The 23,810-nt window shown below is 52.3% G+C and overlaps 1 protein-coding gene across 16 annotated transcripts in view; it reads left to right on the top strand.

Moving 5' to 3' along the window:
• Window positions 1-23,810, top strand: part of SLC6A6 (solute carrier family 6 member 6) — a 149,953-nt gene that overhangs the window by 81,417 nt on the left and 44,726 nt on the right. For 2 of the 16 annotated variants that reach the window (XR_014822428.1, XM_021068505.2), the window contains exon 2: window positions 686-723. The exons of 6 other annotated variants lie outside the window; for them this stretch is intronic. Coding sequence is in view for 7 of the 10 variants with exons in the window: in XM_084986956.1 (XP_084843082.1) it covers window positions 13,221-13,251 (31 nt within the window). In the remaining 3 variants the exon portion in view is untranslated. Of the gene's footprint in view, window positions 1-685; window positions 724-6,944; window positions 8,289-9,724; window positions 10,028-12,815; window positions 13,252-14,378; window positions 14,442-16,941; window positions 17,052-23,810 lie in introns of those variants that run through there. 8 more of the 16 variants (XM_084986961.1, XM_084986957.1, XM_084986959.1 and 5 more) reach the window with 8 other exon arrangements.

Raw genomic sequence — 23,810 nt, 5'->3', positions numbered from 1 at the left:
GTTCCAAAGAACAGAGGTGGTCTATATATATATACACATACATACATACATACATACATACATATATATATATATATATATATATACACACACACACACACACATACATATATATATAAAAGGAAAACAGAGAGGAAAGAAGGAAAGAAAGGCTTTTAGGGTCAGTCACCTTGGGGACCACTTGGCTCTGCCAAGTTAGACAGATTTTCTTGCACAGTGATTTTCAGCCTCTAACTCACTGCATATCACCCCTTACACCTGTCCGTGGTGTGTTCCTGTGCTACTGGGCATAGCCACTCACAGACCTGGGCATGTGGCCGCGTGGTTGGGGGCTCTCGGGAGCAGAGACTTACTCAGCCAGCAGGAGTAAGCTCCCTCCAGACCAAGGGCAGGGTTGCCTGCCCCTCCCAGCACTGGCTCCTGCCCCTGACAGCATCAGGGACTCTGCCTCTAAGGGAGGGTTTGTGTGTGTGTATGCGTGAACATGTGCTGTGTGCGAGAGAGTGGGTGTGGAGTGTGGGAGTGTGTGGGGTGCCTGGGTTTCCCCACTCCACCCCCTGGGTATGGATGGGCCCCTCCCAGCTCTGTGAGCCAGGTGGTCCCACAGCAAATAGACTCTGGTCCCTTACCTGTCACCACCTGACCAGGTCTCTCCTTTCCTTCTCTGCTTCTTCTCCCTTAATAGGTCCAGAACAATAGCCCTTTCTGAGGACCCTCCAAAATGTAAGTGGCATCTGACCTCCCTGTGGTCTTGGCATCTTGCCATGTGCGGCCATGACCCGCAGTGGGTGCCCAGGATCTCAGAGGCGGACACAGGGTCCCAAGGCCCCAGGATCTTGTCCACAAAAAACCTCTAGGTGCAGGTGCATGGGCCACCTGGGCGCCCTCATGGCAGGGCTGAGCACTGATTTCTGAGTCTGGGCCTGGCCCCCAGCCTGGCTCTGCCACAGGGTGGTGAGGGGCCCTCGCAGAGTTGATCCTAAAGTTCCAGGTCACGTGCGTGTGAAAGGGTGAGCTGCGTAGCTCCATAGACAGGCTGCTCCAGGAATCGGATGGGGCTGCTCTCCCAATTGTCTCTTTATTGAACATTTTATTTTTAAAAAATTGAAAACCTTCTGAAAAGTGGCCCGAATGTTACAGTTAACTGCTGTGTTATCCTTCAGGTAGATTTTACCACTGCTAACATTTCCCTTATTTGCTTCATGTCTTTAATATGTGCGGTAAAAACAGTCGCACCAAGGAGGTTCCTTGTGGCTCAGTGGGTTAAAGATCTGGCATTTTCTCTGCAGTGGCTCAGGTCGCAGCTATGGCTTAGATTCATTTCCTGGCCCGGGAACTTCCTCATGTCACAGGTGCACCCACCCACACCCACACACACACACCCCCCCACACACACACAGAGCAAAAAATCAGTCACTTTAAATTTTTTTTTTTTTTTTTGCTGAATCACTAGGGAGTTGCAGGCATGATGCCCCTTTACCTCTAATCCTTCAGCTTGCATTTCAAAAGAGCAAGGCCATTCATTCTCTTTATATAAACACATACAGTGACCAGCCCTGGAATATTTAACATTGACACAATTCTGTTATCTAAGACCTTAATGACATTTTGCCAATTGTCTAGTATTTATACAATCTCCCTTCCTCCCCCCAGTTCAGGATCACAATAGTGTTTTTAAAAGGGGTTTACTAGGGCAGGAACCTGGCTCAGTCCCTTCTCTGCACATGTCTTGGACACCATGATTCAAACCTTCTCACCCCAGTGCTTTTGAAGAAGTCTTTGCGTCATGACATTTTGTAAGACAGACATTTCATGACATGATGCTGCATGTGCTCACGCACACATGGAACTAAAACCAAAGCTTCACGAAATAATCCTTGTATTTTCACCATTGGCAGCCTCTTTTCTGTCTCTTTTATGAAAACCATAGCCCTGACCCTCCGAGTTGATTTCATGACCCACTGGCACATCCTGCTGTGGAATTTGAAAACCCTGGCTTCCTGAGCAGAAATTTCTCCCTGGGATCAAACTCCTGCAGGGCTGCGGCTTGGATGATTGGGGTCCCTAGGAAGCCAGGACTGGGAGAAAAGCCCGAAAACCACTGGCCTCTTGCTGCCAGTGGTGGACTTTGTCATCAAGCCCCCAGCCCCACCAAGACCTGTTCTTCAGGCTGTGACATCAGATGCAGAAAATCTAGTGGGCGTGCCCCTAGTGGCTCAGGACACTTCCCTGACCAGCTGCCCAGTGGCACAGAGATGCCCTGCACCAGGTCAGCCTCCAGAGTCACCACTGCCATAAATATCAAAAGGACTAATTGCCAGCATTTATGGAACTCTAACCACATGCTCACAGAGACTCTGTGGGTGGGTGATAGCAGCGATTTTCTCCTGCAGCAGTCCTGTGATGGGCGCTATGGTTCCTTTTGTACAAATGACCCATTTATTGAGTGCTTACTCTGTATCCAGCACAACTAGGCACCTTGGCCTCCTGCCGTCCTCACGGGAGCTCCGTGAGGTGGGCGCTGATACAATTCCCATTGTACAGATGGGAAAACTAAGGCCAAGAGGTGAACTGACCCCCTCCCCTGGTTACCTCAAGGTCACACAGCACTTGAAACCTGCCTGTTTGGTCTGACACTGGTGCCCACACCATCCAGCATGGCCCTCCCCTCCCCCAGGCTGGCAGCAGGCTCTGGTCCAGCCCCTTCCTGAGGCCTCATGCTGGTTAATGAGTAGCCCAGGGCAGCCAGGAAGCCAGGTGCCTGCTGCTTCGAAGCTGGAATGTGAGTTTTGCTTCCAGATGCAGAACATCTTGTGCTGGGGGCTGGGGCTTTGGAGGCAGCAGAGGCCAGCCACAGTGCCTCTCTTCCAGGGCTTGCTTATCTGTCCACACTTCATGGGAGCTGAGAGGCCCATCTGACGCCTCCTCCAAGCAGCCCTCTTGGTTTTTTTTTTTGTTTTTTTTTTTTGCCCCCTGATGTGGCAGGATTTGAAGGGAGGCATCTTTAGAGGACAGCTGTCATCTCTGAAGTCTGAGCTCTGAGGGGTGTGCGACCTTTGGCTCCCATCTGAGAAAGGGGATGGTGGTCACTCAGGAACCAGCAGGGCCAAGTGCTGCTGCAGAGATAGCAAGTGTATGCACATGTCTCAGCTGTTCAGCAGACCCTGAGTTATTGATGAACTGGCCAAAACTTGTATTCCTGACCCCAGGGACAACCGTGTAGTGGAAAGTCCATGGAGCTGGAGAGTCAGACAGCCCAGCTTCAAATCTTGGCTCCACCCCCCAGCCAGCTGTGTGACCTTGAGAGGGGAGCCACCCGTGGCCTCCCTTCCCCACTTGTGAAATGGAACAGTAACAGCCCCAGGAGGAGGGGGAGGTGACCGTGGGCCCAGCAGGGTTTGGTCAGGGCCCAGCATCCAAGAGCATTTCTCCTCTCATCTCCCAGGTGGGATCCCCTGAGCAACCCCCTCTCCACTCAGCCTAAGTCAGCTCCACCATCTTGGGGGCCTGGGAATTTTAGGAAAGAGGAACCTCTCTGGACTTATGATGAGGATTCCCTTGGGGCCTTCCTCCCACCCCAGCTTGTAAACTACAGTGGGGGAGGGGGGTGTCTAGCACACACTCCCTAGAAGGGCCAAGGCAATGAGAAAATGGCATTTATTGGTCTTTACCCTGATTATAAAAGTGATACTTTAAAAAAACAAAACAAAACTGAGAGTCATTTGACATGCAAGGTTGGTGTAAGTCTAAGGGCTATAGTGTGCTGAATTGGCCCGTTGCAATTGCAGTGTGACTGCCGCTATGGTGTTCGCTGGCACCTCCATCTAGTTGTATGATATGTCTTCTAGCGTTGAGAAGTCATGCATTTTTAATACAGAAAACTTGGAGAGTGCAGAAAAGTCAAACGAAGAAAGTAAAATTCATCTCTATTCCTGCCATCTAGAGGAAACCACCTCATGGTACATTTATAAACATGTGTGAGTGATTGTACATTATTTAATATTTTCCTTTCCAAATGAACTCATAATATGGCTCTTTAGGAGCCAACTTCTCCCACCACAGCCTCAAGCATATTCTGAGAGTGTTTTTGAATCTTGGGCCTTTTAATTTGAGGATTGGCAAACTTTTTAAAGGGTTAAATAGTATGTATTTGGGGCTCGTGGGCCATGTGGTTGGACCTCTGCTGTTGCACCTAGAATGCAGCCTGAGACAATATGCAAATGATGAATGGAGCTGTGTGCTAATAAAACTTTATTTACAAAAACAGTGCTGGGTCTGGCATAGGGGCCACAGTTTACTGACCCCCACCCCTCCGTTCTAATTTGTTTTGATTTGCTTGGGTAAACAATCATTTATTTAATTAATCCCCTAGTGATGAGAGATTGGCCTGTACAATTTTTCTTTCTTATAAACCACTCTGCTGTGAACATCTTTTTTTTTCTTTCTATTTTTAATTGTGGTAAAATACACACATCATTAAATTTGCCATCCAAATCTTTTTTTTTTTTTTTTGTCTTTTGCCTTTTTAAAGCCCCCCCCCCCCGCGGCATATGGAGGTCCCCAGGCTAGGGGTCGAATCAGAACTACAGCTGCCGGCCTACACCACAGCCAAAGCAACTTGGGATCCAAGCCAAGTCTGCAACCTACAACGCAGCTCATGGCAACACCAGATCCTTAACCCACTGAACGAGGCCAGGGATCGAACCCGAAACCGCTTGGTTCCTTGTCGGATTTGTTTCTGCTGCACCACGACGGGAACTCCCTGAATCTGTTTTTTTATTGAATATAGTTTATTTACAATGTTGAGTTAGTTTCAGGTGTCCAACACAGTGATTCAATTATATATATGTACGTGTGTGTATATATATGTATGCATATTCATTGCCATATTTTTTTCGTATAGGTTGTTGCAAAATACTGAGTGTAGTTCACTGTGCTGTAGGGTAGGTCAGTGTTGGATAACCATTTTTGAGTCTATAGTTGAGTAGTGCTAAGTATATTTACCTCATTGTGCAGTCCATCTCAGGAACTTTCTCACCTTTCAAAACTGGATGCTATCAACATTTTGCACCTTGGTCTATTCAGGAAATTGGAATTGATAGCCTTAAGGGGGTGTGCATTTTTAAGATACTGGCGCTTGTTGCCAAATTATTGACCCTCCAGAAGTTGCCCTAAGGACATCAGTGACGGTCCTCGGTCCTTGAGAGAGAGGTGGCAGTTCCTAGGGAACGTGCCTTCAGTGAATGCAGTGAATTCTGCGGTGCCTCTGAGGCTGATGAACACACCCTTTAGGGAGAGAGGAGTTGTGTTTAGGACCTAATCTCAGCTGTGCAGTGAGTCTGGGTATAAATGTCTTTTGGCCTCTACCTTGCTGTGTGACCCAGGGCATGTCACTTAACTTCTCTGGGCCCCAGGATCCTCTATCAAAATAGACATGATGTAGACTCTTCCTTCACTGGTTGTTGTGAGGACGAAGGAAGAAGCAGCCTGGAAGCTCTCAGTCTAGCGACTAGCACCCAGCAGTGACTGAAAGTGGTACTTCTCATTATACTTGGTATTCCCGGTGCTCTGAGTATATGAATGACAGTACTAGCATGTGCATTCTCAGAAAAGTCTTCCACCTTTAACACTGGCGTTATCTTACTGTCCCCAGGTCACAAGTGAGAGGTTTGAGGCTCAGGGAGGCAGTGGTCAGCCCGAGGTCAGCCACGTGTCGGGACGGACCAGGGCAAACCATGTCTTTGGCGTCGAGGCTTCCACAAAGCAACCACTGGGCATGGGATCCCCTCTCCTGGCCTCACCTGTGGCATGAAAGCTTGGGGCTCAGGTGGAGAGAAGATTCTTTGGGTGTCTCTTCCTGACTTGGCTCTTAGCCCCAACAGGGGGGCACAGGATTTCTTCAGGGAGAGAGATGATTGTGCGAACGTGGGTGGTTCTCTCCCCCACAGCACCAAGCAGTTCTCCAACTCCAGCTGCGTGTCCTCCAACTTCAGTCATTGCGGTTTGGGGAGGTAGCCTCAGATTTGCAGGTGAAGGGCTCAGAGCCACAAGACCGCCCCCCCCCCCCCCCGCCCTCAGCCTGGATGGCTCTGATTTGAGCTGCCTGCCCCTACCTTGGGTTCGATTAATTTGCTGGAAGGGCTCACAAACTTGGAGAAACACTTTACTTACTAGATGACCAGTGTAGGAGAGAACCTTGTTAATCAGACCAGATGGGAGAGATGCACAGGGCAAGGCGTGGGGAAGGCACAGGCACGTCCGTGTCCTCTCCAGGCGCCACTGTCCCGGAACCTCATGTGGTCCCCAACCAGAGGATCAAGTTTGGGTTTCTAAGAAGCTTCCTTACCTAGGCCTGATAGACTAAACCTTCAGTCCTGTGCGCTCCCTAGGGAGCACGACATAGAGGGGCTGTAAGGTCCAGCCCTCTAGTCTTTGGGGGGTTCTCCTGGCAACCAGCCCCTCCCTGCTGCCTTCCAGCCGCCTCATTAACATAACAAAAGACACCTCAGTGACTCTCCCCACTGAGGAAATTCTGAGGGTTCCAGGAGGTCTGTGCCAGAAAAGGGGATGAAGACCTACTTTGTATTTCTTGTTGTAAATTACAATATCACAGGAATTTGATTGTTCCAGAAACTGACAGGGCCTATCCAAAACCAGAGTGTCCCACTGTGGGGAAACCTTAGAGTTTCTGGAAGATACAATTTTTAGCCTGTGCTCAACCAGGGGGTCCAGAAAGGCAGGCTCTGAAAGCGAAGCAGGCCCCTCCCAACCCCGGTCTCTGGAGGGGCTGGTCTCCTGTATTTACCACTTTCTCACCAACCTGCTGGGGACTCTGGACAGGTCACTTCCCCCCTCTGGGTCCTAGGGCTTCCTGGTGTGTTACCCAAGTGTCTGGAATCACGTCCCTGAGGTGGATGCTAGTGTGGCAGCACTGAACTTTGACCACAAATGTCAGCCCTTTCATTTTGGAGCCGATGCCCAAGTGTGAGGGGTTCCCCCTCTCTGAGCTGGGTGTTGCCTGTAAAAGGCTCAAACGTGCACCTGCCCCTGTACCGTACCTCCACCCCGGGTTCTGGATACTGCATACTTGGGAGAAGTGTGGGCCCCCACCTCGGTGGCACAACCTCCGTGGCCCCTCTCCGAGGGAGTTTGGGGTGGCCTGCCCCCTGCCCTCCTTCCCACCCTCCTCACTTTGCCCTCTGACCTGAGACCGCCACCCCTCCTGGCTCCTCCTCTCCTCTCTACCAGGACCCATGTCTCCCTGACTCCTTCCTGCCACAGCGAGGGGGACTTGGCTCTTACATTTTGGGGGTTGAGTGCTGTCAGCAGAGCTTGTCTCCGTGCACCCTCACCCCCACTTTCCTGGGCATCCTGCCTGCCCCGACCATTTCCCTGATGTGAGCTCTTTGTCTTGTCCATTAAGTTCCTGAGGCTCAGAGAGATCGTCTCTGATGAGGAATCTAAGGCTGAGTCCTGATTGGTAGGAAGATGCCGTGATCCATTAGCAATGCCTGTGCAGGGGGCAGGATGGAAGAAGTGGCATGTGGATTGTCTCCATAAACTCCTTGTTAGGGGATACCCAACTTTGAAAAAACTGTGGATAAAAGGAGGAGCTAAGAAGAATGTGAAAGGTCTGTGCAGCTACGGGGCAAGGGGCTTCCTCTGGTGGGAAGAAAGAAGGGAACACGGCTATGGGAGAGAGTGTGGCTCTTAAATCCAGAGGTATTGAATTTGTGTTTAGGTGGAGGTTTCCAGGCCAGGTGCCCAGGTATTTGATTCATTCTATTTCCTGAGTCTCATATTTTGTGCTGGATATGGGATGGGGGTAACTAACACATCAAGACCCTCCAGATAAGTTTGCTAGATTAAATGCAGGTGCCCATTAAATTCCAGTTTCACATAAACAGCTAGTTGTGTTTTTAGTATAAGTGTGTCCAGTACAATGTTTGCTAAGTCTGACAAGCTCACTCCTGCAGCCTCCTGTATCCAGCAGCGCAGGGAGGTCTTTCCCACAGAAACTGCTGCAAATTGCTTCTTGAGGTTTCAGACTGTTGGCTCTCACCCGGCCCTGGCCCTCTCAGACTCCATGCTGCTGCTGCTGCCTTGGGCCTCTGTCTCTTCTTCCAGGCGGCAGAGGGGCCAGTCCTGTAGCTTCCCAGGGTCCAGCTCTGATGCAGAGATGCTTACTGAAGACGCTGCAGCCTCAGGAGAGAGGTGGACCAGCTTCGATTGGTGGGTGAAAAGGCTGGGCTTGGAGAGGTGACCATTGATGCTGCCAAGGCCACCAGGTACGAGACCGGCCTGGTGGGCTCCACAAACTCCATTCCCGCCCTCCTTCCACAAGTACTGCCAGGGGTCCTGCCGCCCTTTCCAGATTATTCCCTCAGACCTGCACCCATCCTGTGATGATCTCACACCTGAATGAACTGAACTATTTATTCAGTATTCATGCATTCATTCATTCACTCGGTGAGTATTTTTTGAGCACCCACTGTATACCAGGCACAGTGCGGGGCAGTGGGGATAGAATGAAGAACAAGGCTGGAGGGGGAAGACCACATAAATAATCACACAAACCATTATTCTGCTGCACAGTGGGAGAAGTGTCCCCCAAATGCAGTCAGCGTACAAGCAGGCTTCATTCACCTCAGGGTAGAGGAGGGAAACAATCTGGCAACATGAATCACCTCTCCTCTGAGCCTTTCTGATAACTAGCTTCCTAAGGCTCAGAGAGGTGCAGTGCCCTGCCTAAGGTCACACAGCACCTTGATGTCATTGGGTGTCTCAACTCTACAGCTTCCTGGCTGTGTGACCTCGGGGGAGTCCTATCCCCTGCCTAGGCATCAGTTGCTGCCCTGTGTTAAGTGGGGACCACGTAGGAGAAAGCAGCTTGGTGTGTTGAAGACCTGATGCACTAGTTTCTTATTATTGCAGCTTATGGATGATAGCTATAGGAAGTGATTTCTGGGATGGGCCACTCACATTATAAACAGTCCGGACCTTTAGGGAAGTCTCTTGCCCTAAGGGACAAAGGTGCAGCCAGGCCTAAGAGTACCACACCTGGGGACCGGGTTCGTGGTGCATCTGTGGAGAAGGTTCAGCCCTAACTTTATTTTTAGTATTTATTTTTTTAACCCTAACTTTAAATAAGGTAATTTTATTTTATATGCATAAACATGACAGGTGCTGGTGATACAGCTATAAGACAGACATGCAGTCAATGTGTTTAGAATTTTACAATCTAGTGGGTGAGGCTAATGTATAAATTACCTTAAATGTTGTTGGTTCCCCCCCCAGTTTTATTGAGGAGTAATTGACATTCGTCCCTGTATGAGTTTCAGCTGTTCAGCATGATGGCTTGATGGGTGTAAATTGGGAACCAATTACCACAGCAGGTTCTGTTAATGACCATCACCTTGTATAGATACCACAGCCCCCACCCTAAGGTCATGGGGTGCAGACCTCTGTCTTTTCCTGGGCCTTTTCAGTCCATGTGAAAAATTCGCATGTTTTCTAAACCTTTCCAGCCCCGCTAAGTGAGGGAAAGGCCCTGGCAAGAATATTTGATGTTGGGGGAAGTTCAGGGAAAACCACCAACTAAGCACCTGAAAACCCAGAATTGAAAGTCTGCTCATTCAGTCATCAGAGGCTGATGGACTTTTCCTGTGCCCACCCCCGCCCCGGGGGGGCTGGAGAAGAGCCTGGCTCTGTGCAGCCTGGGAACTCCCTGGACAGCAAGGGATGCTCCAAATTGGGCGTCCATCAGTGGGATCTCTTGAAGATGCTTTCGAACCCAGAGTTCACAAACCTTCCCCAGAGGCCTCGAATGACAGAGCATGCCAGGTAGGCACAGGAAGGGAAGGGCAGTGCAGACGAGGGACCAGTCCGTGGAGAGGCCGGCAGAGCAGGAAGGCGTGGAGTGGGCCTTCCGGTGCTGCGGGAGCCTGGCGTGGCCGGGTGCCGTGTGCTGAGGCAGGGGGAGGAGCTGCATCGGCGTTGGTCCAGCCTGGTGAGTCCAGATGCCCTGGTGAGTGGTTGGTCTTGATGCACTTTGGGGAACCAGCCTGGGATCCGAGTCCTTATTTAACGCTTAGGGTACCCCTTAAATTTAGTGACTGTTGTTTAGTTGTTGTTTTGACAAGTGGCTTCTGCTGAGGAAGAAAGACAGACAAACTTAGCCCTCACCCAAACATGGTTGTAGGAGGATTGCAGGCAGGGCCAGAGGTCCCAAAAGGAAACACAGTCTAATGAGATGTCTAACCTAGTTTTGCTGATGCACGTGGTTTAGGGAGCGTGTGAAGTGCCTGGGGAGGGCATGGCAGTGCCAGCGGACTCGGCTGCTGGTTTGACACTGAACACCAGATGGAGAAACTGTTTATTTGGTATTTTTCCTGCATGACAGATCAACCCTGGGCCTTGGTTTCTGTCTCTCCCAGTGCTTAGCTGATGATGCTCAGAAGGGGCGTAGTCAGAGTTTGTTGATTAACTGCAAGAAATTAAAGGTGGCTGGTCTTTCTCCTTCAGGGGAAGCTTTCTCCTAAAAGTCTTGTGTAAGCCACTTGTTTGTACCTTCCCTCGTGTAATGTGAGGGGGCCCATTTTACAGATGAGGCAATTGAGACCCAGAGTGGAAGTGACATTCCTGAGGTCACTGCTTGCAGCTGACAAGTGGCAGAGCTAGGTTCCAATTAAAGTCTCTGGTGACACAGAATAGGCAAGGGTGGGACTAGGCAAAGGGTATTTGGGGAACAGAGTCTCGGGCTGGGCAGGGGGGTGGGAGGTGGGGGCTCACCCTTGGGAATTCAGAGAACAAAGCTTGAGCGGTCTGAGTTCCTGTCATGGTTCAGCAGAAACAAATCTGACAAGCATCCATGAGGACACAGGTTGGATCCCTGGCCTTCCTCAGTGGGTTAAGGATCAACGTTGCCATGAGCTGTGGTGTAGATTACAGATGCCGGCTTGGATCTGGCATTGCTGTGGCTGGGATGTAGGCCAGCGGCCACAGCTCCAACTCGACCCCCAGCCTGGGAACCTCCATATGCCGCAGGTGCAGCCCTAAAAAGACAAAAAAAAAAAAAAAAAAAAAAGAAAGAAAGCTGGAGAGGCCAGGTGAATCCTCTACACCGGCGTTATTTGTGGGGGGAGTTTTGTAGAACTTGGCCATCTGGGGCTCAGCAGGAACTGACTGACCACATAAATAGATGAGTCAATTAAAAAGGACAAGGGACTTCTCCACTGTTTCTAGTTGTGGTCCAGATTTCAGGTATCCTTGCCCCTAGGGCGTAAAAGGAGACATTTCCAGTTGACCCAGGGTCTCCACAGGGTGAAGAGGCTGCAGTGGAGGGGACACTTTGCAGGGGGTCAGGGTGAGAAGGCTCAGAGGAGGTGGGGGTGCTCCTGGGGCTGAGAGGGTGCAGGCAGGAGGCAGTTACATTTCCAAACCCAGTGGGGAGGAGGAGACAGCGCCCCGCCCCCGCGCCATCCCTTCCTTTCATCCATTCACTGAGATGAGCTGCACGCTGGGACCTGAGCTCTGGGTAGGCTGCCTTTACAGGATTAAACTCTTCCTGGCCTGGGATTCCATCTGTACCTGATTTAAGGGGATGGACTGGCAGGGCACAGAGTCTTGGGGAAGCGGACTGTTTGGGTTGCTGATGTTCTGTAGTTGAGCCCGCTGGGTCACAGTCCATGAAGTCGTGTGTGATCTGGGCCCAGTCAAGAGACGGGGATTCAAATCCTAGTTGGTCCATTTGCAAAATGACTCCCCCACCTCCTGCCAGCCTCAGTTTCCTCCTGTGTCAGGTGAAGAGGGGGACCTGCTGGTGTCCAAGGTCATGGCCAGGAGATGCCCCAGAACCTTGTGGTCAAGGACGCAGGGACACTCGAGCTCTACTTCTTCCTGGCTCTGCAACCTTGGTTAAGTCAATCGATCTCTCTGAGCCTCATATGGGCAAGCTCTCTCATCTCATAGGGTTGTTGGTAAGAACTGGGTGAAATACCAAACCCAAGTGCCAGGTGGGGCCCAGGCCAGCCAGGTAGGTGCTCAGCCCAGGGAGCTGGGATTATTCCTCTTGGGAATTGACTGTGCCCTTGGAGGCCTTTTAAGTGTGCTTTTTCTCCTATCAGACTGAAAATCCTATCCAGTCTCATTTCCTTTGGGTTGGTTATAGGAGAAAAGTGAGCAGCTATAATTGGTGAAAAGTGATGTAAGCAAATAAGAAAAACATTTAGCGTGATTGTAAAAGTTACTATTAGCTAGAACCATATCAAGTGCCCAACACAGAGCAAGGCACACAATGTTAGCGACAATTATTATTGTTCCCAGGATGTAAGAACAGTTGGAATTAGAATAAAGGGTTGCTATGACAATAGTAGCCCAGGGTCCTCATTCGCTGCCTCCTGGGAGGAGGCGGGCCCCCATCCTGGAGCACCCAGACCACAGGGAGAAGACCTGAGGGTTACAGCTGAGGGATGAGCACCTCTTTCCACTGGAGATGGGCAGGGAAGTCTTCCTGGAGGAGGTGGCATTTGAGGATGGAGAAGAGCAGGGATGTGACTTCCAGGGCCTGGAAGAGCCTGTAAAATTGCACCAAGCTGTGCCAGCCCTGGGGCCGGGCAGGCAATGGTGTGTAGAGATGGAGAGCTCTGTGATAAAGGCACGTTCTCTGTGGCTTTGGTTCTCCTAAGGAATGTTCCTAATTGGTGGCATTTTTCTGGAGAAGGAAGTCTCCACGCACCTGGGCTGTGTTGGAAGGGGCATTGTGACCTCATGAGCAGATATTCTGAGGCCCAGAGCTGAGGGGCTGGGCATCTTCTGTAACCTCTCAGGCCTGCTATGCGTCCTGTCCCCCATGCCTGGGGTGAGTCATGCTTGGTTGTCCACCAGTGTCCGTCTACTCACAGAGCCCCTGTCCCTTCAGAGAGCCTCCCTCTGTGAGCCAAGCTTGTGAGGTCTCCCACAGCTGCAGTTGCCTAGGAGACAGTGTCCAAGGAGACTGCCCCTGAGGGGGAGCCAGGGGCAAACACGGGAGCCCTTTGGTCCTTTTGTGTTCTGACCCCGTGGTCCCACTGGGGGCCTATGGGAGCAGGGTCTTCCTCAGAGGCGTCCAGCTTGGAGCAGGCCATGGCTCCCGGGGCTGGAACCACTCACCCAGGTCACCCACCCCCGACCACCAGTGGGACCCTCTGTTTACCCACCTCCTCAGCTCACATCCTTGCTTGATGGAGCCTCTCAGCCCAGAGCTGACTGCAGGTGGGTCAATGGGTGATGGGCAGGGCATTCCCTGGGGGTCAGAGGCCCCTGTGGGACTTGGGGCTCTGAATTGACTAAACCTGGGAGAGGGGTCTCCAAATAAGTAAGGAGTTGAACTGGTCCTGGGCCTCCAAACAGTAGGAGCTAGCGAGAAAGGGGGCAGCAGTGCAGAACTCAGTCAGGGCTGAAACATTGGAGACTAGAGCTCGTGCACCTGGGCCCCAGTTCCCCCACCCATAAAATGGGTGCATTAAACCAGATGATGGTGCTGGATGCCATGAACTAGTGAAAGCTCAGAAATCAAATTGGGGATGAGGAGCAGAGTGGGTCCACCCTTGGGCTGGCACACTTGTCTTTTTACCCCTTCACAGCAGTTCTATAAAAGTGACATCTGCTCTCTCACCACTATGTTGTAGAAGAAAGACTGTTTTAATATCCCCCACTCCCACCCTCACAAGTAGAAGACAACGGTGTTAGAAGGCGGGGTAGTTGTGTTTGAGAAAGCGCTGGCAGCCTCCCACGTGGGCCTTAACCTCGCTGTGCGTGGGCTGCAGGGGCTGCACCCCAGCCTGGCCTGGGCCTGGCCAGCCCTCCGTCTCACCCTCCTGCTGGTCAGTACTTCTCTGAGATCAGCTGCCATGTGAACAGACTGTCCTCATGCAGGAAGTCTTAGTGTCACCTGTCTCTACACCCTGCCCCGTGCTGAGCAGTCATCTGCACCAGCTCCTGTGGTCGCCCCTCCACCCCAGCAGGTTGATGCCGCTCTTGGCTAAGGCAACAGGCACACTCAGGGTCACCCCAGCCTCCTGGCAAGCCCACTTCCCAGGGGTTCAGGCTTCACACTCCTTATTTGTAGACTCGGGGCATTGGGTCCTGGACTGATCTGTCCCTCAGTAATGGCCAGGAGAGGGGTCTCTGATACCCAAGTCCTTATCTGTAAATGCTGGGGATTGGGTCCTGGACTGATCTGTTGCTCAGTGATGGCCAGGAGAGGGGTCTCAGGTACCCAGAGCCCTCTAGCTAGGACTTTGGGATTTCAAGACTGCCAGAATCTGATTTCTCTGGCTTCGGCCATCCTGGGGGACACCAGTGAGGCCACCTTCCCCTCATGATGATTTTCTTCACAGCTGCCCAGTGTCTCTGCTGTCACCAGGCTGAAGGAGGGAGGCAGCTTGTCCACTCCACTCCAGGTAGCTGGTCCAGAGTTCCCACCATGGGTTTTGGGGGCCACTCCACAGCCCTACTTCCCTACAGTGTTTGGCGCAAAGCCTTTGTCTGCTTTGTAGTCCAGGCCCAGTCCCTGTCACTTCCGCCTCCCCGGCTTAGTGGGTGCCAGCACCCACAGGCCCGAAGGGCCCCAACACCATATGTGGGGAGCTTCCTGAGATGCTCTCAGATCCCCCGAGGGAGGCAAGGAAGGTGTCCAGAGGACCACCAGCCCGGAGGACCCCCTTGTTCCTCAGTCACCACTTATGTTGGTAGGGACCGGAGGCTCACCCACAGTGAAGGAGCAGACGAAGTTAGAATGGTGCCCTAAGTCTCAGAGCTGGCTGACCTGCGTTTGGACCCTGGTATCTGTCACGTGCCTAGCAGGCCTGGCACACAGGAGACACCCAGCAGAGGCTTGGCTGTGGGTCAGGCTGCCACTGGTCTTGGGAAGAATGTACATGAATTTGGTCACCATCCTGACTCCACAGACTTGGTCCGGATGCTGCTCTAAGCCATCCACACGTACTCACTTATTTAATCCCAGCAGCCCCAAGAGGCAAGGAGTGTTCCTGTCCCCATTCTGCATTTGAGGAAACTGAGGCAGAGAGGGTTATTGATGATGTATGGTTTCTTCTGCTGGGGCCTGCCTTCGCTGAGGGAGAGGGCTGTGTGTGCACATGCATGGAGGGGGCAGACATGACACCTCCAGGTTTGGGGTCTCCTGGTCAGGGGTCTAAGCCACAGCCCAGAAAGGGCAGGCCTTGCCTTGGTCAAGCAGCCACCAGGGCCTCGTGCTTGGGGGCTGGCATTTGGGACACACCCCACCTGCTTCTCCACCTTAGAAAAAAGTGACAGCCAGGGGGGGTCCCAAAGTCCCAGACTGTGTGCCCTACACCTTGTCCCTGTCCTTGGAGATGTGGCCTGAGTTCTGCTCAGCTGGACTCTGCCCTTTGCCAGGCTTCAAAGCCAGGCCCTGAGACAGAGGAGTCTCTGATGCTTGTCCCCCAGGGTCAGATATATGCCACTCGGCTTCCTGCCCCAGAGGCCCCAGGTCAGGCACCTGCCAGCCCTCACCTCCCCTTCTCAAGGGCTTTTTTTTACTTTAGCAAATGGATAACAAGAAGTTCTGGCCTTGTCCTGGGTTCAGTCCTGGGTTCAGTCCTGGCTCTCTCACTCTCTCACTGAGTATGATTGCGCCAGGTCCTATTTCCTCTCTGAGCCTCAGTTTCCTTCAGTAGAATGGGGCAAAATGTGCCTGTCCCCCAGGAGGCTGTAAGCGGCAATGGCAATAGGAGTAGTGAGTCTGGGGCAGATGGTATTAGGTTGTCCTGGGCCCACTGAGACTGGCAGAGGTGAAACCCAGCCAGCCCAGCCCCCAAGTGCTGACAGTCTGGCAGGGGAGTCCCTGCTCATGTGTTTGTCATCACCAAGAGTCCTTTTCATTGGCTAATTTTCTTTTGCATTTTACCTAGTATCTCCCAATCCATTCGTACCACTGCTTGGAGGCTGGTTTAACGGCTTTGAAGACTCAGTCAGTGTGTGGGGGGCAGGTGGGCACAGGTCGGCGTGGCGAGGGGGAAGGCATCTGCGTGGTCAGCCAGAGCACCAGGTGATACTGGTGTTTGGGCACATATGAGGATCTGGATGTCTACTCTCTCTGCCCAAGTGTCCAGAGCCTTCGGCAAGGGCTGGTCTTTCAGATTAGGAGGTCCATTTTACAGGCAGAACTGAGGTGTCCCCAAAAGAACTTCGAACTTTGTCCAAAGTTGCACAGTTCTAAACAAGAGCTCATGAAGAATGGAGGTGAGAGGTGATGCTGGCTGGAGAAGGCAAGGGAAAGCGTGGGGTCAGCGGGAAGGGCTTCCTGGTAGAGGTGATGCTTGGGCCAGGCCGTCAAGCTGGGTGGGATCCACCTAAACATAAGCACACCATAAACAAAGCATAGGGTGGAATGGGGTAATGTTGGGGGAACGAGGGGGCCTGGGAGCTGTGCAGGACCAGGGGAGAAATAAGGTGGCAGAGGCTGGGGACAGAGGCAGTCAAGTATAATGAGTCTTGGATTCCAGGTAGGGAAATTCAGAGGATTATTCTTCAAGCAGCTGGGAGCCCCTGAGAGCTCTTGAGCTGAGGATGACGTGGCAGGCAGTGGGTTTGCCAGAAGCAAGCTTGGCTAGGCTGGTGGGAGCAGAGTTCGGGGCACGGCTCTGCGGAGTTCCCAGCACTTGGGGCGGCCTTGTTTTGTGGCACTATGGGGTGACAGGCCATCAGGAGGTGCCCTGCCACCCCCCCCCCCGTGCTGCTCTTGGCGAGTGCAGTGGAGGCCTGAGTGGAGGTGCAGTGGAAGGTTAAGGCATGTGGGGCTGTGTGGGGCTGCCCTGGGAAGTGATCTGCACTCTAGGAAGACCACACATGAGGAACATCCGTCCTCCCTTGAGCCTGCCCCGCCCCCATGTGGACTGTAACGCTGAGTTTTTCTTCTAGCTGAGCAGTAGCTGCTGTTAGGCACCATCCTGTGGCCCTGGAAGTCGCCACTACTGCTGCACCAGCATTCACCAACCTGACGATGTTAGATATGAATCCGGTTCACCCAGGTTTGCAATAAGACCTTTACTTTCCACCTCTGGCACCCCCGTGCTCCACTGGGTTGGGGGTGTCAAGAGTGTCCCCACCCCCCTCCCACCCTTGGCTTCCCCTCCAGCTCTGTGGAGGGAGGTTGTGTCTCCTGTGTTGATCTGCCATGGGCTTGGCTAGAAAGTTGTCATGCATTCGCCCCTGCCAAGAGCCTTCCATCCAGTGGGTCCCCCAGCCCTGGGCAGACCTCTAGGGGACCAGGGAGAATTCCCTTCCAACTAGTTTTTGGAAGGTGCTCAGGGAACATGTTGTTTAATGAAAACTGATTTCCTAAAGATCTGGGGCTCATCCTTCAACAAAAGGCAAAGCGTTGTGGAGTTTGGACTGTTGATGGGAGCTGTGCTCAGATGTGGGGACACATCCCCACGCTCTCTGGTGCAGGGTGTATATGGCCCCCTTTCCCTGTCCACAGCCCTGCCCGCGTCCTCAACATTCAAGATTGCTCTTTGCCCCGTCACCCTCTTCGGGGCGGCCTCACAGCTGCCCGGTGGAAGAGGTTTACTCCTATGCTGAGTGTCCCAAAAGTCCGGAGTCCTAAATGTTCTGTCTGACAAATACTCATCCTGCCGAGCCCTGTACTGGGTGGTGGGAAGCAGTCCCACAGAGCCCAGGGAAGGCATGGGGTAGGGGTCCTCGGGGCTAGCGTCCTGGAGGATTGCCTGTGAATTACTTGGGGAATGGGGTGCTGGGCCAAGGGAACAGAGCCCAGGTGTGGGGCAGCGTGCGCTGTGTGGCTCAGAAGCCCCTGGGCATCTTGAGTGGGCTCTGGATGGTGGGGGATGCCTGACACTTGACTTCAGACAAATAGAGCAAAAGCCCAGGCCACAAGCCCCCATGCCCTGCAGTGGGGGCAGCGGCAGACCCTGCTGGCAGATCACTCTGCTGCCTTGCTGCATCCCAGGCTGCTTCATCCCACAGGCAGTGACTGCCCCTTGAGCTAAATTTCTAAGTAAGGGAGAGGTAAGGGTGAAGCTGGGCAGGAAAAAGAAAGTCCTCGTCCTTGAGGAGAAGCACATTGGAAAGAGGGACGTGAGAACGGGGAGCTTGTTTACAAACGGTGCTCGAGGACAAGATGCCCATCTCACAGGTGGTTTCAGCGAGGCTGAGAGTGGTGACGTGCCCAACACCGTACAGCCAAGACTGCCCTGGCTGGTTTCCATGGAGCTGACTTCGGGCTGGGCCCTAGTGATAGAGTTGGGGGTGGCCGGCTCTGGGCGCTGGGCCACAGGCCCGTCCTTCGCTGGCCTTGGCCCTGAGGGCCTGACCCTCTCCAGTTTCTATAGAGCCAGGGAGGGGCTGCCCTCTGTTTGCTTTTCACAGCCAGCACTTTAGGTTTCTTAGAGCTGAAAGGGGGAAGTTTGAGGAAGTAGAAACCGAGCCTTTCTTTTTTTCTCACGTCTCTTTTTCTGTGGTCTCCAGAAATAATCCTGGGTTCTGCAGAGCCTGCCTCAGGATCATGGTTGACCCAGTCCACCCCCACTTCCGGCAAACTGGGGTGGTAGGGAAGCTGATGGGGAGAAGAGTGACAGGCTTGTGGCTGGTGACTCAGTGCCAGGAGGCCGTTGCCTGCTGACTCACCCGCCCTGTGCCTGAAAGCAGGCCCCCGGCAGCCACAGTGGCCTCCCCTTCACCTGCGCCATGGTTATGCCCTGTGCTGGGAATCTAAGTGGCATTTGGGGTCCAAGTCCCTTGAGGCAGATCTCTGCAGGCTTCCCCCAGGAGTCCAGCCCCAGCCCAGCTGCAGCCCCACCAAGGGGTGTCCTGGGACTGGCCCCTTAAAGCTTCGCTCAGGCCAGATGCCTGACTCCTGCCTCCTCCTGAACTTGGAATCATTTTTGTGATACTGTGATGGAATGAGCCCCCACCCCCTGGATATTAGCATCCTGAGGGCAGTAGGTGCTTGGTCAAGGTGGGGCAGGTGGGGCCTTTTCTGGGGCCAGCCCCGGAGAAGTGGCTTGTCCCTGATTGCATGGGGCTGACCTTGTGCATTCCAAACCCATGGGCTCCACTCACGGAGGGGCAAGGGGTCAAGATTCACAAGGACATTTTCTTCCCTAGGTCCCCCATGCTCTGGCCCTTGGCCAAGGGGGAAGAGCTCTGGCCACCCATCCTTGGCTGGTGCCTCTCAGCCGCTTTAGCATATCCCAGGTGCTCGGGCTCACGAGGAGGAGGCCTGTGGCTCAGGGGCCTCAGGGCTCGGGACTCAGGCTCTGAATCAGAAAGTCCCTACTGCCAACAGCTTACAGAGGAAAGTGCAGCACAGGCCCTGGCTTCCCCTCTGAGTGGGAGGGCGCCTGGCCTTCAGGGACTGGCAGGGCCTTATTAGCACCACACTCTAATCAGCAGAGCTAACCGGCCATGACAAGACAGGGTCTTGAGCTGCCCAGGTTGAGCCCTCTCTGGAGCAGCACAGAGCTCTCCAGGGGCTCCCACCACCCACTGAATGAATCCAGTTCTGAGCTGGCCTCCAGGTTGCCCCTCACTCTGTCCTACACTGGCCTTCCCTCTGTTCCTTTGCCATGCCCACTGTGGCTTCTTCACACCCTGTTCTGGGAACACCATTCCCCCGGATATTTGCCACGCAGAACCCAGCTTCAATGTAGTTAAAAGTGCAGTTCCCATGGTGGCTCAGTGGTTAACAAATCCGACTAAGAACCATGAGGTCGCAGGTTCAATTCCTCGTCTTGCTCAGTGGGTTAAGGATCCGGCGTTGCCGTGAGCTGTGGTGTGGATTGCAGCCGCGGCTCGGATACTGTATTACTGTGGCTGTGGCGTAGGCCGGCGGCTACAGCTCCGATTAGACCCCTAGCCTGGGAACCTCCATATGCCATGGGAATGGCCCCAGAAAAGACAAAAAGACGAAAAAAAAAAAAAATAGCACAGACCCTGAAGCCCCCTTGCCTGGGTTTGAATCCCAGCTGTGTGGCTTTGGGCAAGCAACTTCTTCTCTCTGGGCCTCATTCCTTCACCCAGGCCGGTGAGAGGAACCTGAAAGGGCTCCACACTGGGCCTGCCTGGAGCCAGTCGTCAGCGAGCGTCTGCCATCATGCAATGTCGCCTCCTCAGAGGGGCCTCTGACTCTCTGCACCCGTCACCTCCACCTCCTCCTGCTTGGTTGTCCTCTGTGCACTGATCCCAGCTGTAAATATTTATGTGACTGTCTCCCCTCGTGGAATGTCAGCTCCAGGGCTCACCGCTGAGCCCCCAGTCCCCACAGCAGCGCCTGGTACCTAGTAGAGTAGGCTCTCAGTAAATATTTATTCAGTGCTCACCGCTGGCCAGAGCTGCCCTCGCTTGGTCTTATCCTCAAACATCCGAGATGCTCAGCGGGGGGAGCTTGGCCCACAGAACTAGAACTGGACCTAGATACTGCTTTCTGACTCAGTGCCTACTTGGCCAGGGCCTGGGGCACCTCTTTTTGGGGCATGTTGTATGCCCAGCTGGCCTTCCCCTCAGGGCAACACTGGCCATCCTGCCCCAGAGCAGACTGCCCACCCCTTCCTCCCCCGCCCGCCTGCAGGTTTTGTGAGGGGAAGGAGAGGTGGCTGTACACTGGGCCCACATCCTGCCCCCACCCCAGCATTACCCCAGAGGCCAGTTCTTTGTAAAGCCTGCTCACCTTCACCCCGTGTCCTGCAAACCACAGATCAATAAGCACAACCTGCTGTGGTAGGTCCCTGTGCAGAAGCCACCTTGTTCTGGGGTGGCACCAGTGGCGTGGAGTCAGGATCTAGGTACAAATCTTGGCCTTGCCTGGTAGCCATGTGACCTAGGACAGACCCTCCCATTCTCTGAGCCTCAGCTTCCTGATCTTTGAAAGGGGAGGCTCCCTGAGGCTTGGGCAAAGTCAGCACTCCTGTAGGCTGAAGGCTGAGCCTGAGCCAGGCAGGGTACCTGTCCTGGAATGGGGGTCTCTGGGGATAGACACAAGACTTCTTGGGGGCGGGGTTGAGGTTATCTCATGGAAGGGGGGGTGGGCCTTGCTTACAGACACTGAACCCAGGAGATAACAAGCCCTGTCCCCAGAGTCATCCTGCTGAAAACAATTCCCCAACAGAACTCACTTTCACTAGAACCACATTACCATCACTCATTGTTTCGACTTTGTTCCTGGCCAAACAATGCCGGGCTTCCTGGCTGACCTCACTGGGGCGAGCCACCAGGACTCGGAGGCCAGGCTGGTCAGCATCTCCAGCCGAGCCTGCCCTGCCCTTGGCTGAGGCTGCCTGGGATGACCCAAGCCCATGATCTGACCAAAGAGGACACACTGGGTGTGTGGCCACATGATGTTGTAGAAACTGGAATTTGTGTATGCGTGTACATCTTAGATTTCAACACCTCTCCAGAAATTGGAGCATCTGCCCCAGTGGCCCCGATCCCAAAGGCAGCCACTGGAGCTGGAGCTGAGAGCTGCCAGCGCCTGGAACCCAGACTCCCTTATGCTGCAGGCCCTTCCCCACTGGACCCTGTCCTTTGCCTGCCAGGTCCCTGGAGGCCTCTGAGCTTGTCATGCTTGAGTTAGCCTGACTTAGGAATAGATAACCAAGAGAGAGGATACAGACCGCATGATTCCATCAAATGATTCAATCTTTTAAATGTGTACCTTTTTATGTAAAAGCATCTTTAAAAAGCCTTTTTTATTACTCAATGAATTTATTACATTTATAGTTGTACAGTGATCATCACAGCCCAATTTTATAGCATTTCCATCCCCCAACCCCAGCGCATCCCCCCACCGCACGAACTGTCTCCTTTGGAAACCATGAGTTTTTCAAAGTCTGGGAGTCAGTATCTGTTCTGCAAAGAAGTTCAGTCTGTCCTTTTTTCAGATTCCACATGTCAGTGAAAGCATTGGATGTTGGTGTCTCATTGTATGGCTGACTTCACTTAGCATGATAATTTCTAGGTCCATCCATGTTGCAAAAAAATGCCGGTATTTCATTCCTTTTAATGGCTGAGTAATATTCCACTGTGTATATGTACCACATCTTCTTGATCCACTCCTCTGCCAGTGGACATTTAGGTTGTTTCCATGTCTTGGCTGTTGAAAATAGTGCTGCAATGAACATTTGAGTACATGTGTCTTTTTGAGTCATGGTTTTCTCTGGGTAGATGCCCAGGAGTGGGATTGCTGGATCAAGTGGTGGGTCTATATTTAGTTTTCTGAGGCATCTCCATACTGCTTTCCACAGTGGTTGCACCAATTTACATTCCCACCAGTGTAATAGGGTTCCTTTTTTCTCCACACCCTCTCCAGCACTTATTGTTTGTACACTTTTGATGATGGCCATTCTGGCTGGTGTAAGGTGGTACCTCATAGTGGTTTTGATTTGCATTTCTCTAATAGTTAGTGATGTTGAACATCTTTTCATGTGTTAAAAAACCAAAAGGCCATCTGTATGTCTTTGGAGAGTTGTTTGTTTAGACCTTCTGCCCATTTTCTGATAGGCTTGTTTGTTTTTTTGGTATTGAGTGATAGGAGTTGGTTATAAATTTTGGAGATTAATCCCTTGTCAGTTGATTCATTTGCAAAGATTATCTCCCAGTCTGTGGGTTGTCTTTTTGTATTGTTTAGGGTTTCCTTTGCTGTGCAGAAACTTTTAAGTTTAATTAGGTCCTATTTGTTTATTTCTGTTTTTACTGCCATTACTCTAAGAGGTAGATCTGAGAAGATGTTGCTGTCATTTTTGTCAGAGAGTGTTTGACCTATGTATTCCTCTAAGAGTTTAAAGTGTCTGGTCTTCTATCTAGGTCTTTAATCCATTTTGAATTTATTTTTGTGTATTGTGTTATGGAACGTTCTAATTTCATTCTTTTCCATGTGGCTGTCCAGTTTTCCCAGAACCATTTATTGGACAGACTGTCTTTTCTCCATTGTATATTCTTGCTTCCTTTGTCATAGGTGAGTTGGCTGTAGGTGCATGGGTTTAATTCTAGGCTTTCTATCCTGTTCCACTGATCTCTATTTCTGTCCTTGTGCCAGTACCATACTGTTTTCAAGATTGTTGCTTTGTAGTATGGTCTGAAGTCCAGGAGCCTGATTGCTCTAGCTCCATTTTTCTTTTTCAGGATATCTTTGGCTACTCTGGGTCTTTTGTGCTTCCAAACAAAAAACCTTCTTTGGATTGATTTCTGCTTTCTTTTCAAAAACAGCTACCCTAAGTAGTGAGATAATGCTCTTAACACATTTTTTTTTCATGCTTAACTGTCAAACACTTTAGGGCCAGGATGGTACTAAGGAGCATGCCTGCGGCAGATATTACTAGTCGATCCCAGCCTTCCTCCACCTCCTCCTCACTGAGCCTGCCCTCAGCCTGCATTCTATGGAGAGAGTGCCTAAAGGAGCTACTTTAGAGCCATCAGAGGCATTTGGGACCCTGTTTGTTAGAGGAAGCCCAGGGTCCGTGGCTCCACCCATCCTGCCCCAGGCCTCAACGCTCCATGAGCCTGCTCAGCCGGCTCCCACGGTACTAAGTGCTGCCCTGGTCCTGGGCCCTGCCCTGTCTTTCTGGGTCATGTGGCCCCTCACTTCCCTGTTTGCCCTCATCTACTTCCCTAATTTGTCAGTCCAGCTACTCAGCCTGTAGCTGGCTTAAAGGCACCAGACCCAGTTTCAGTTTGTGACAGAGCCAAAGAAGTGATTCCCCAACTGCCAAATGGTTGAGGACAGGGAACTTGGAGGCCAAAACAGACCCAAGAGCCTTTTGAAGCTCCTGTGG

This window comes from Sus scrofa, chromosome 13 (assembly GCF_054392235.1).
Source record: "Sus scrofa isolate SSC_HxYL_T2T_F1_AM1 chromosome 13, Sscrofa_HxYL_maternal_Yorkshire_Landrace_v2.0, whole genome shotgun sequence".
Classification (NCBI taxonomy): domain Eukaryota; kingdom Metazoa; phylum Chordata; class Mammalia; order Artiodactyla; family Suidae; genus Sus; species Sus scrofa.
The sequence above is the reverse complement of the archived record's forward strand: the minus strand, read 5'-3'. Positions and strand labels throughout refer to the sequence as shown.